This window comes from Hyalella azteca, unplaced genomic scaffold, assembly GCF_000764305.2.
Source record: "Hyalella azteca isolate HAZT.00-mixed unplaced genomic scaffold, Hazt_2.0.2 contig8398, whole genome shotgun sequence".
Lineage (NCBI taxonomy): Eukaryota > Metazoa > Arthropoda > Malacostraca > Amphipoda > Hyalellidae > Hyalella > Hyalella azteca.
Window position 1 is genome coordinate 29310 of NW_025938493.1, and position 13358 is coordinate 42667.

Genomic DNA, 13358 nt, shown 5'->3' on the forward strand with positions numbered 1-13358 from the left:
GATCGATACACTGTATGCTCTTGTGTGGGTCGTTCAGACCCAGGAATGGTCTAGCAAATCAGTGATACGTGCAAAAATCGTGTGACATTTTTGGACAAAATTACCCATTTATTTCACTGAGTTCGTGCAATTACTAACCTCATTATTATTATAATTACATAAGTAATGTAATAACTAATTATTCAATGTAAGAATAAATTGAATAATAATGTAACAATCGATTATATAATAATGTAATAATTAATTAAATAATAATGCAATAACTAATTAAATGTTATAATCAATTGAATAATAATCTAATAATCCAGTAAATAAAAATGCAATAATTAATTAAATGTTATAATTAATTAAATAATAATGTAATGATCGTGTAAAAAATAATGCAATAAATAATTAAATAATATAATAATTAATTTAATAACCTAATAAGTAATTAAATAAAATATTTATTAATTGAATAATAATGTAATAATTAATGAAATAATGTAATATTTAAATAAATAATAATGTAATTATTGATTAAATAATAATGTAATTATTAATTGAATAATAATGTACTAGTTAATCGAATAATAATATAAGTATCATATACGGAATAAATTGAATAATAATCTAACAATCAATTAAATAATACTATATTAATTAAACAAATAATAATGCAATAATTAATTAAATGTTATCAATAAATAAATAAAATATTTATTAATTCCATGATATACCTATCATTTACGGTGTGGAATTAAATAATAATTTAATGATCCAGTTAATAATAATGCAATAATTAATTAAATGTTATCAATAAATAAATAAAATATTTATTAATTCCATGATATACCTATCATTTACGGTGTGGAATTAAATAATAATTTAATGATCCAGTTAATAATAATGCAATAATTAATTAAATGTTATCAATAAATAAATAAAATATTTATTAATTCCATGATATACCTATCATTTACGGTGTGGAATTAAATAATAATTTAATGATCCAGTTAATAATAATGCAATAATTAATTAAATGTTATCAATAAATAAATAAAATATTTATTAATTCCATGATATACCTATCATTTACGGTGTGGAATTAAATAATAATTTAATGATCCAGTTAATAATAATGCAATAATTAATTAAATGTTATCAATAAATAAATAAAATATTTATTAATTCCATGATATACCTATCATTTACGGTGTGGAATTAAATAATAATTTAATGATCCAGTTAATAATAATGCAATAATTAATTAAATGTTATCAATAAATAAATAAAATATTTATTAATTCCATGATATACCTATCATTTACGGTGTGGAATTAAATAATAATTTAATGATCCAGTTAATAATAATGCAATAATTAATTAAATGTTATCAATAAATAAATAAAATATTTATTAATTCCATGATATACCTATCATTTACGGTGTGGAATTAAATAATAATTTAATGATCCAGTTAATAATAATGCAATAATTAATTGAATAATGTAACAATTAATTAAATAAAATATTTATTAAATAAATAATAATATGCGTATCATACACGGTGTGGTGGGCAGGAGGGGCGGTGCCCCCCGTCATGCGGGTCGCCGCTGTCACGGCTGACACTGCACAGGACTGAGCTGACTGTAGACGTACAGTCTGACGGTCACGTCATGTCCAGCCTTACTGTACACGACTGTACCGTCGATGACATCAGGCCTGGTCAGTGTAGTGTGTACTGATGGGATGTACTGTGGCGTACAGTATACTGGGATGTACTGTGGCGTACAGTATACTGGGATGTACTGTTGCGTACAGTATACTGGGATGTTCTATGTATAAATAAAATAATATCAATATCGGGCATATTTTGTCGTTCGTTGATGACACCTAACCCACCAAATTTTTAATAAGATAACAATCATCACTTGAGGTTGTTTATAATAACTAAAACTTCATGGTTTTCAAAACGAAGAGTACTGGTGCTTCCGGTGAGTTGATGGGCTACTTCAATAATATTATTGTTATAATATAATAAAATGATTATTTTTCTGGATGAGCTAAACACCTACAGGGAATCTGAATGTTTCGTAAAGTTAGTACAAATACACTCGTGCCATTATCTAATCTGTAACTTGACTGTGTCAAGTGTCTGTTTAATTAGCCCAACTTTGATCTGTTTCTCTAATAAGAAAATATTTTAAGAAATGGCAGGACTAAGTTATTAGATTCTTAAAATCTGCATGAAAAGTCACTCTATTGCAGACGGTGTTAATACATCTAAACATGATAAAATCAATATTGTAAAGTAAAAAAATAGCTGATACCTTTTCTGAATCATTCCCGATGATTTATAAGAAGTAATTATTTACACACAGTTAACACGGGCACGGGCATCACGAGGCTGCTGGAGAGGAAAAGTTCCTCTCTCGGGGGGGCGGCGCCCCCCGCTGACGCCCCCACCTCCATGTTGGTGATGAGCCTCACCCGCACCATCACGGGGGACATGGATGGTGAGGGGGGGGGTTGTGAATCCATTCAATTATCTCATTAATATTCGTATTCTAATTATAATTAATTCGTAGCCTATTTTCATATGCTTTTAAATGAATAGTTGAGTAACAAGCAGAAGACATGTTTGCATGTTCTCTATTTAATTGTACTTTATTTAAATGTTCGCTAATTAATTGAAATTAATTTATCTCCGATTTAATTGTTCTCCAGATAATTTTATTATTTTGAATTAATTAATCTCAAATTTAATTGTTCTGCAATTAATTTAATTAATTTTTAATTCATTAATCTCCAATTAAATTGTTCTTTGATTAATTCAATTAGTTGGAATTAATAAATCATCAATTTAATTGTTCTTCAAAACTTCATGTTTATTATTGCTATATTAACCGTTTTTATATATTAGACTTTTGCAGTATATAGTTTTTTATTCCTATTTCACCACTTATAATTTTCCGCACTTGCTTATAGTTACATATATAGATATAGTTACATTTTTATATAGTTATAGATATATATGTTACACTTCTACATATATAGTTACATTTATATATAGTTATAGTTATATATAGTTACATTTTTATATAGTTATAGTTATATATAGTTACTTTTTTACATATATAGTTACATTTCTACATATATAGTTACACTTCTACATATAGCTACATTTTTACATATATAGTTACACTTCTACATACCGTATAAAGTTACATTTTTCTACACAGTGACGCTGCGGGTCTCCAGCTTCCTGCTGGTGCTGCACCTGCCTTACCTCCTGAAGCTGCAGGCCTTCTTCCTCGACAACCTCAACCCTGGGGGCCCTGGGGACCCTGAGGCAGATCATCAGAGTGGCCTCACTCATGGGGATTATGCCTCAGTGGGGACCATAGATGCCCCACAGGGAGGGCTTGTCCCCACGGCCTCAGTAGCTGTCCAGCGGTCACAGTCTCACTCTGGCCGAGGCCGTACCGTGGCTAAGGTAATATTACTATTCATTTATAATTATATGTATAATATCATATAATATTTTAACTGTAAATTATATTTCAATATTTTAAATACATTTACTATTCATTCATACAGTGTATTTATACTTAAGAATATTTTATAATATAATATGTTATAAAATATATTTATTTATATATTAATACATATATAGTATGAATATATAGTAATTTTTATATATATTATAAATAAATAGTAATATATTTATCTATAATAATATATATAAAAATTTAAATTATATTTAAATATTTCAAATAAATTTCCTATTTATTTATACAGTGTGTTTATACAAAACAAAATTATTTTTTAAACTGTACTATTAAGCAATATTTTTCTAACTTATTAACTGCACTGTGGTCAAGGTGATAGAAATTGCAGTGTTTATTGCAATCAATGATGTGCAATTTTGAAATTTTTTTATAATAATTTTGTAGGGTATATCTGTGCGCTTTATTCAAGCATATTTATTAGGAATTCTGTTGGAATTAATGTGCGTTGCAGTCACTTTCACGAAAATAATAAGAGTCTGATTTTAAATGATTCTAATTAAATAATTTAATCATATGATCGATAAATAATGAGAATAACATTATCAAAAAACAATTGGCATGATGATAAAAAATTATAATAAATACAAATAAAATAAAAAAATAATTTTCGAAAATTTAAAATAAAAAAGAAATAATTTTTTTTAATGAATAGAAACAATGATAATAAATAAAGCAATAAAGACGTGACCACTACAGGAGAACATGGCGGGGGGCGGCGGGCTCCTGAAGGTGGCGGTGACGTTAGAACAGCCTGACATCGCCGTCGTGCACGACATATTCGACATCAACACACCCGCCATCTTCCTACATGTCAGTCAATTTAACAATAAAACACATTTTATATTTATTTAATACGTGTTTATCTTCTAAACAAAGAAAAAAATTAGTGACAAAATATATCAAAATTTCCTGTATTTGGTGAAACTAAATCTACAATATTAATGTTATTAAATGCTATATTAAATATTAGTGTTGTTAAATATTAGTTCAAATTTACATAGAGTGCTAGAGACATTGGCTTTAATTCCAGTATTTTCCAATTTATTTAAATTTTTCACTTAACGTTTAGCGACCATCAATGATGGTGGATATGCTGCAATGTTGTGATGTTGTATATGATGTTATATGGGTGATGGTAATAGTGTTGCTTTTTATCCACGATTCCCATAAATCCTTCATTATAAATAAATACTTTATAATGAACGAATCCTTTAAATAAATAAATATTTTATCATATATAAATCCTGCATAATGAACGAATCCACCAAAATAAATAAATCCTTTATTATAAATAAATCCCATATAATAAACAAATGCTTTATAATAAATATGGTGTATAATAAATGAGTGCAACATGATGATGCAGGGCGCCATCACAAGCAAGGTGATGATGTGTGATGAGCAGCGCAACGTCAGGGCGACGTTGCAGCGTCTGCAGCTCTACACCTGCGTCTACAACGTCGAACGTCGCGCCGCCTCCATGTCCCAGGTGGGGACATGTTACTTGTGGGGACATGTTACTTGTGGGGCCATGTTACTTGTGGGGACATGTTACTTGTGGGGACATGTTACTTGTGGGGACATGTTACTTGTGGGGACATGTTACTTGTGGGGGCATGTTACTTGTGGGGGCATGTTACTTGTGGGGGCATGTTACTTGTGGGGACATGTTACTTGTGGGGGCATGTTACTTGTGGGGACATGTTACTTGTGGGGCCATGTCCCTTGTGACGACATGTCCCAGGTGGGGACCTGTCCCAGGTGGGGACATGTCCCTTGTGGGGGCCATGTCCCAGGTGGGCCATGAGGAGTCATGTCCCACGTGGGGCCATGTCCTTTGTGAGGCATTGTGGGGCCATATCCTTGGGGATGCCATATTTCAGGTGGGGCCGTGCATGGCCATGTTCCAGGTGGGACCATGTGTCCCAGATGGGGCAATATCTTTTAAGTGGGGACATGTCTCAAGTGCAGCCATGCCCCATATGAGTTCGTTTTTTGTCCCTACACATCTATGCTGATGCATCACCTTTGACGCCTGCCATGCGCCCCATATTTTTTTTACTGTGTCAGCGCTGCTGCGGCTCTTACGCGTGCTCACCTTTCCAAATTATTGCTGACCTCTCCTAATATAGGTTTGCTGACCAAACCTGACCTATACAGCTCTTGTAATTGTTTCCTGACATTTCCTAATTATTGCTGGCAGATTGTGAGCGAGTTCACGATGGAGGTGGTTGACAGCGCGACTGCCAGCCACGCTGACAGCCTGCAAGTCAAGCTCGGTGAAGTTGACTTCCGCTGCACGCCTGGTAAATTATTTTTTCAAATGATTTTCAAAATACTTTTTTGTAATCCAGTTGAAAATATATTGTTTTGGTGTTTTTTCAAAGAATTTGAACGAAAAAACTTTTTTAATCCAGTTGAAAATAGATTGCTGTAGTGTTACAGCTGCACTGGTGTTACAGCTGCACTCTGGTGTTACAGCTGCAATGGTGTTAAAGCTGCACTAATGTTATAGCTGCACTCTGGTGTTACAGCTGCACTGGTGTTACAGCTGCACGGTATTACAGCTGCACTCTGGTGTTACTGCTGCACTCTGGTGTTACAGCTGCACTGGTGTTAGAGCTGCACGGGTGTTACAGCTGCACTGGTGTTACAGCTGCACGGTTTTACAGCTGCATGGTGTTACAGCTGCACTCTGGTGTTACAGCTGCACGGTGTTACAGCTGCACGGTGTTACAGCTGCACGGTGTTACAGCTGCACGGTGTTACAGCTGCACTGGTGTTACAGCTGCACTGGTGTTACAGCTGCACTGGTGTTACAGCTGCACTGGTGTTACAGATGCCGTGGAGCTGGTGTCGTGTGTGCTGCAGTCGCTGGGGAGGCTGGACGAGCCCCCGCCCCCCGCCGAGGGAGGGGGTGTGGGGGGTGTGGCCCCCCCACAGGACCGCTCCCTCGTGTGGCTCCCCAGAGACGCGGACCTCAGCCTCCTGCCCGCCCTCCACATCGGTGGGTGGTGTGGCGTGTGATGTGGTGTGGTGTGGTGTGGCGTTTGATGTGGTGTGGTGTGGTGTGGTGTGTGTTGTGGTGTGTGATGTGGTGTAGTGTGTTGGAATGAAATTGACGAAATCGATTGAAGAGCGGAGTTTCACGAGATGAATGCTGAGGAAATCTACGCAAAACTGTGTGAGAAACTAGCACAGGTATGCGTGCGTCATACACCAAGAAAAACAGGGCCTAAAGTCCGCAGCATTCCGAGAGACAGACGAATCCTTATGAGAAAACGCAAGCGATTAAATAAACAAATAGCTGAATCCACTAGCTGTCTCTTATACACATCTAGATGTGTATAAGAGACAGGTATNGGTGTGGTGTGGTGTGGTGTGGTGTGGTGTGGTGTGGTGTGGTGTGGTGTGGTGTGGTGTGGTGTGGTGTGGTGTGGTGTGGTGTGGTGTGGTGTGGTGTGGTGTGGTGTGGTGTGGTGTGGTGTGGTGTGGTGTGGTGTGGTGTGGTGTGGTGTGGTGTGGTGTGGTGTGGTGTGGTGTGGTGTGGTGTGGTGTGGTGTGGTGTGGTGTGGTGTGGTGTGGTGTGGTGTGGTGTGGTGTGGTGTGGTGTGGTGTGGTGTGGTGTGGTGTAGTGTGGCGTGGTGTGGTGTGGTGTAGTGTGGTGTGGTGTGGTGTGGTGTAGTGTGGTGTGGTGTGGCGTGTGATGTGGTGTGGTGTGGCGTGTGATGCGGTGTGGCGTGTGATGTGGTGTGGTGTGGCGTGTGGTGTGGTGTGGCGTGGTGTGGTGTGGTGTGGTGTGGTGTGTGATGTGGCCTGTTGTGGCATGCATCAAACTCGCTGCCTTCATTGACGATATCGTTATACTCTGAAAAATTGAATTTTTTTGATAAAATAGCAATGCAGTTATTGCCAATCCTGACCCAGTTTTACCCAGCAAAAGTACGTATCAGTGCTGCATGCAGAAAGTGTGTCACTATTTGTACCAAAATTATCCATTAATTTTTCTGAATGCACATCGCCCCCCTACAGAAGAGGGCACGGAGGCCGTGGACAGCGCCCCCGAGTACCCCCCGGGGCCCCCCGAGGTGGGGCCCTCCTCCAGCAGGAGGGGCACAGAATCTGCGGTGTTGGAGTTGGCCCGCGTGACCGTGACCCTGGAGACCGGCTCTGGGGCCCTATCCCAGCCCCTGGTCAAGCTCCAGGCTCGGGCCACGTGCACCTTCACTGGCTTCCTCTCCAGCAAGGTGCGTTCACTTATTTATTATCCCTAATTAAGTCCTGATTAAGGTTTATTTAAATTCAATCCTCCTTAATTGTCATGATTAAAATTCATTTAAATTCAATCCTCCTTAATTGCTTGTCATGATTAAAATTTATTTAAATTTAATGTTCCTTAATTGTCATTTGTCTTTAAGTCAAGATTAATCATATTTCATTGTTAATCCGTTCAACAGTTATTAATACTCCCTAATTAATTCCTTATCAATCATAATTCATTGTTAGCAGTTCAGTTATTAATCCTCCTTCATCAAGTCATGATTAATCATAATTTATAATTAATCCTTTTGGCAGTTCAGTTATTAATCCTCCTTAGTTAAGTTATGATTATTTAATGAAGAATATTAATCCTCCCTAATTATCATAATTTTTTGTTTATTCATTAAGCAGTTCAGTCATAAATCCTTGATCTATAAGTCGTTCATAATTAATTTTATGATTAATCATAATTCATAATTAATCCTTCTGACAATTCAATCATGAATCCTCATTGATCCTTAATTCCTTCATAATTAATTTTTAATGTTATTTGCAATAAATATTTAATTTTGCTTCCTGTCATTCAATTAGACCAGCTAAATCCGATCAAAGTTCTACAATTATTAGGACATAATGGGCCATTAATTTGTCTACGTGTGCAGGTTGTAGGCAGCGGTGACGTAGCAGTAGAGGCAGTTTACTACAACCCCAGACTATAGGACATAATGAGCCATTAATTTGTCTACATGTGCAGGTTGTAGGCAGCGGTGACGTAGCAGTAGAGGCAGTTTACTACAACCCCAGACTATAGGACATAATGAGCCATTAATTTGTCTACATGTGCAGGTTGTAGGCAGTGGTGACGTAGCAGTAGAGGCAGTTTACTACAACCCCAGACTGGCGGTGTGGGAGCCGCTGCTGGAGCCTCTCTGTTCCTTCACTGAGAAGGGGCCCGTGTACCGCCCGCCGTCCATTAAAATAGAGGTGAAAATAGTAAAATAGAAATAAAAATATTAAAGTAGAAGTGAAAATGACTGAAATAGCGGTGAAAAGAGTTGAAATAGAGGTGAAAATAGTAGAATAGAGGTGAATGTAGTGAAATAGAGGTGAAAATATTTGAAATAGATGTAAAAATAGTTTGAATAGAATTTGAAAATAGTAAAATAGAGATGAAAATAGTTGAAATAGGGATGAAGATAATAAAATAGAGGTGAAAAATAGTTGAAATAGAGGTGAAAATAGTTGAAATAGAGATGAAAGTAGTGAAATGGGGGTGAAAATCGTTAAAATGGAGGTGAAAATAGTAAAATAGAGATGAAAATAGTAAAATAGAGATGAAAATAGTAAGATAGGGGTAAAAATATTCAAATAGAGGTGAAAATAGTATTTAGTTTAAATATAAATAAGTTAAAATAGAGATGAAAATAGATATTTTAATAATAATAGATTAAATAAATAATAGATTAAATAAGTAGATTAAATAAATAAAAGATTAAATCAATATTTAATAGATATTTTAAATAGAGATGAAAATAGTAAAACAGAGGTGAAAATAGTTAAAATAGAGGTGAAAATAGTCGAAATAGTGGTGAAAACAGTTGAAATAGAGGTGGAATAGTTTAAATAGAGGTGAAAATAGAAGTGAAAAAAGTTGTAATAGAGATGAAAATAGTAAAATAGAAGTGAAAATAGTTTGAATAGAGGTGAAAATAGTAAAAAAATAGTGGTGAAAATAGTTGAGATAGGGGTGAAAGTTAAAATAGAGGTGAAAATAGTAAATATTGCAGTGAAAATAGTAATATAGAGAAGAAATAATTTAAATAGAGGTGAAAATAGTATAAATAGAGGTGAAATTGTAAAGTAGAGGTGAAAACAGTTTAAATAGAGGTGAAAATAGTAAAATAATGGAGAAAATAGTTGAAATTGAGGTGAAACTAGTTGAAATAGAGGTGAAAATGGTTAAAATTGAAGTAAAAATAGTTGAAATAGAGGTGAAAGTAGTTTAAATGGAGGTTAAAATATTTGAAATAGAGGTGAAAATACTCAAATATAACTGAAAAATAAAATATAAGTGAAAATAGTTGATGGAGAGAGAAGTGGAAATAGTAAAAATAGAGATGAAAATATTTGAAATAGAGGTGAAAATATAATAAAATAGATATAAAAATAGTTGAAACAGAGGTGAAAATAGTCAAAATAGAGATGACAATATAATGAAATAGATGTGAAAATAGTTAAAATAGAGGTGAAAATATGGTAAAATAGAGGGGAAAATAGTTAAAATGAAGTTGGAAATAGTTAAAATAGTGATAAATATAATTAAAGGTAAAAATGTAGTAAAATGGAGATGAAAATTCTTAAAATAGATGTGAAAATAGTTAAAATAGCGGTGAAATTAAAGTTCTTGAGTCATATCGTATTTCAACTATGGAACAAATTCAGATAAATACGAACATATTAACAAATCGCTACCTAGTTGGAATTTTTTTAACTGTACCAGCTTAAATTAACGAATTGTGTTAGTAATGGTGAAATATCTTTAAGACTAAATAATACTCAAGGATAATTATTAATCGATAAAATTACACTTTAATTATTAATGCTAAAATATTGATACTATTTATGATTTAGTTGAGGAATATTAAAGTGATAACAATTAAATGGCTGCAGCTGGAGATGGAGCTGCAGGAGGAGGCGGGCGACAGTCGTCCAGAGAGCGTCGCGTCGTCCCTGCCCAGCGTCCAGGGGCTGGACGGCGCCCAGGGGCTGGATGTCGCCCAGGATTTCGAACGCGTGGACGCCGTCCTGCCGCCCATCTTCTCCCTCAAGCTTCAAGTGCAGGTTAGTGATGAACCCACAAGAAAATTAATTTTCTAAGAAAATTTAGCTATTTTAAAATAAAAACGAGAAAAGTAACACTTTCAAAATGAAAATAATTTTCTGAGACGAATAAATGCTTTTTAAATGAAAATACCCCCCCCCCAGACGCTCGCTTCCAAAATAAAAATATTATTCTTAATATACGAAGCATTTACCGTAGCGTCGGGTTCAATCGAACTTCTAAAGCACGTCACACATAAGATTAATAGCAAGCGAAAATAAATAGACACAAGAAAGAATGGGAACGGATAAAATGACTAAGCACTAGATTCATAGGCTCTACGAAATAGTTCCGTCTTTAGGCGTCGTGGAAAAACCGGCGACGAAGACGCCGATGTTTCTGAAGCCGTCAGACTGGTGCAGGGCCCACACTTTAAAAAAAAAGTTAAGAGAAGTTTTCAAGCAAAATCCACCAATCACAGACAAGAAAATAGAGCGTAAGTACTTACGTTCACTTAGCGAGTTTTGAAAGTATGGCCCCAGGTTCTGACGGCGGTAACCGGGAACGCTCTGTCGCCGACGGTAGATAGACGTGTAGATGGTACGACGGTAGATAGACGTGTATAGGGAACGACGAGGTCCGCTGTTGATGACGAACGCAATCGTCTTCTAGAAGGCAGATCCGACTCGCGCTGCTATCCTTCCGTGAGATAAGGAGGCGCCAGACCGTAAATGCATCGGAACGTCAGAACAGTGACCTTGAACTGCGTGCGCTGTTGTATGCCCAGCCAGTGAAGATATATTCGTAATATTGGCGTCGCATGGTCGAATTTCCGCTTATTGCACGCGAGTCGAGGAACAGCGTTCAATACAGACTGCAGTTTATTAAGTGCCGTGGTCGGATGTCCATAAAGTGTAGGTAGCATTACTATAGTCGGACCTGGGGCCATACTTTCAAAACTCGCTAAGTGAACGTAAGTACTTACGCTCTATTTTCTTGTCTATGATTGGTGGATATTGCTTGAAAGGCCGCCAATGATTGGCTGATGAACTTACGATCTTTTAACTTTTTTTTTTGAAAGTGTGGGCCCTGGTCAGAACGAACGCCACTACAAGGGCCTCGAAAGACAGCGGCTGATGCTACGTATTCGTCACAGAGTGCCAAAATAAGCGGGGGTGACTTTGGCAAAAATTCGCACTGGTTTTCACACACACACCCCCCCCCAGGATTCACTCTGAGAAAAATAAACGCATTCAAAATGAAAATGTAACTAATAACGGTAGTAAGTTTTTACCTTGTAATGAGAATTCCCCCACCTTCCCCCCTCCAGGATCCCCTGGAGTTGATGGTCAGCAGGAGCTTCCTGGGCGTGGGGCAGACCCTTGCTTCCTCCTACATGGCCGCCCTACACTCTGGGGAGCTGGGGGGCACGCCCCCTCCCCCTGCCCCCTACACCCTCGTCAACACTACAGGATACCCCATCCTGCTCCACCTGCACCTGTCCAAACTCCAGGTCATGCGCTTACCTTTTAAATGACATTTAATTAATTATTTATTACTTTAAAATACGTTTATTTATAAAAAGTTAGATTTATTGTAACAAGTTCTGTAGTTGATACGTTCTGTACATTGCAGCAATGTTAAAAATGTATGGCTCATATTGTTTTAGCACGTAACACTGATACGGGCCACACTGTGATGACATAATCCGCAGACAGGCAGAAAGTGCATCGCTATTTGGACAAAATCTCACTAATTTCTCAGTGTGTGGGTAAAAAATATGGCTACCTGATTACAGTTTAAATTATTTAAATTAAAACATAATATTTAAACCTTACAGCTTAAACCTGGTGCTGGGGGGGCAGCGGTGCGGGAGGTGGAGGTGGAGAGTGGGGGGGAGGTGGCCCTGTACGGGGCCCCAAGTGGTGGGGCGTCTCACAAGAGGCAGGCGTCCCTTGTGCTGCAGGAGGCAGAACTAAGGACTAAACTTCATATTATGGTTAGTATATACATGAATAGTATTCATAAGATCTGAGACAGCAATAGTATTCATAACGTCTGATACATGAATAGTACAGCAATCCCTTGATTAGCACGGTTTTGAATACCGCGGTTTTGATTAACGCGGAAAAAAAATTTGCGACCTACCCTTAATCAACGCGGTGCCAGTTTTGATTAGCGCGACTTTTTTTTCACAATGCATCATTTTCCCGCCTCTAGCCAGAGGTGTTACGTTTGTAACAAAAGTGTTACTTTTTGTTTATTAGATCTTATGTTGTTACTTTTGTTATGACTTTTGGAAAAATTCGCCAAATGTTGTTACTTTATGAATTTCAGCCAATAATTCATTAAATAAGGTCACGTTCCGTAGGCACTCGTGCTGACAACAGAGTCGGTTTAACCGCGCCTTGTCTCGTTCATAACTCGAATGATCGAGTTTGGCAACGTTCGCCGGTAAGTGCGCCATGCCGGTGTTCTAGCCTTTTGGGCCCTGGTGTGACGAATTCGTCACACAGAAAATAAAAGCTTCTACCGAGAGTAATTACATGTTTGGAGTCTAGCCGCGAGTGTGACGGTAGCGTCACATGTTGTGAACTCGTTCAAACGACGTTCGATGGAGTAGGCGCGCCGCTACTGCCAGTACAACACAAAGACTGCGCGTGATCTGAAAAGTAATTCAGATTGTTTTTTCACTTTTGAAACATAATTCAGTGCGTAAAGGG

At 36.8% G+C, this 13358-nt stretch overlaps 1 protein-coding gene across 1 annotated transcript in view; it reads left to right on the forward strand.

The window, feature by feature from the left end:
* The window catches only part of LOC108671642 (vacuolar protein sorting-associated protein 13), a gene marked incomplete at its 3' end in the record, with an annotated part of 32029 nt that extends 19395 nt beyond the window's left edge, over positions 1 to 12634 (forward strand). Inside the window, exons 20-31 of the mRNA XM_018159212.2 lie at positions 1563 to 1707; positions 2364 to 2498; positions 3225 to 3478; positions 4251 to 4364; positions 4921 to 5043; positions 5758 to 5860; positions 6394 to 6561; positions 7587 to 7801; positions 8661 to 8798; positions 10485 to 10655; positions 11966 to 12148; positions 12476 to 12634. Of these exons, the coding sequence (XP_018014701.2) occupies positions 1563 to 1707; positions 2364 to 2498; positions 3225 to 3478; positions 4251 to 4364; positions 4921 to 5043; positions 5758 to 5860; positions 6394 to 6561; positions 7587 to 7801; positions 8661 to 8798; positions 10485 to 10655; positions 11966 to 12148; positions 12476 to 12634 (1908 nt within the window). The remainder of the gene's footprint in view (positions 1 to 1562; positions 1708 to 2363; positions 2499 to 3224; positions 3479 to 4250; positions 4365 to 4920; positions 5044 to 5757; positions 5861 to 6393; positions 6562 to 7586; positions 7802 to 8660; positions 8799 to 10484; positions 10656 to 11965; positions 12149 to 12475) is intronic.
* Between the last annotated feature and the right edge of the window lie 724 nt (positions 12635 to 13358).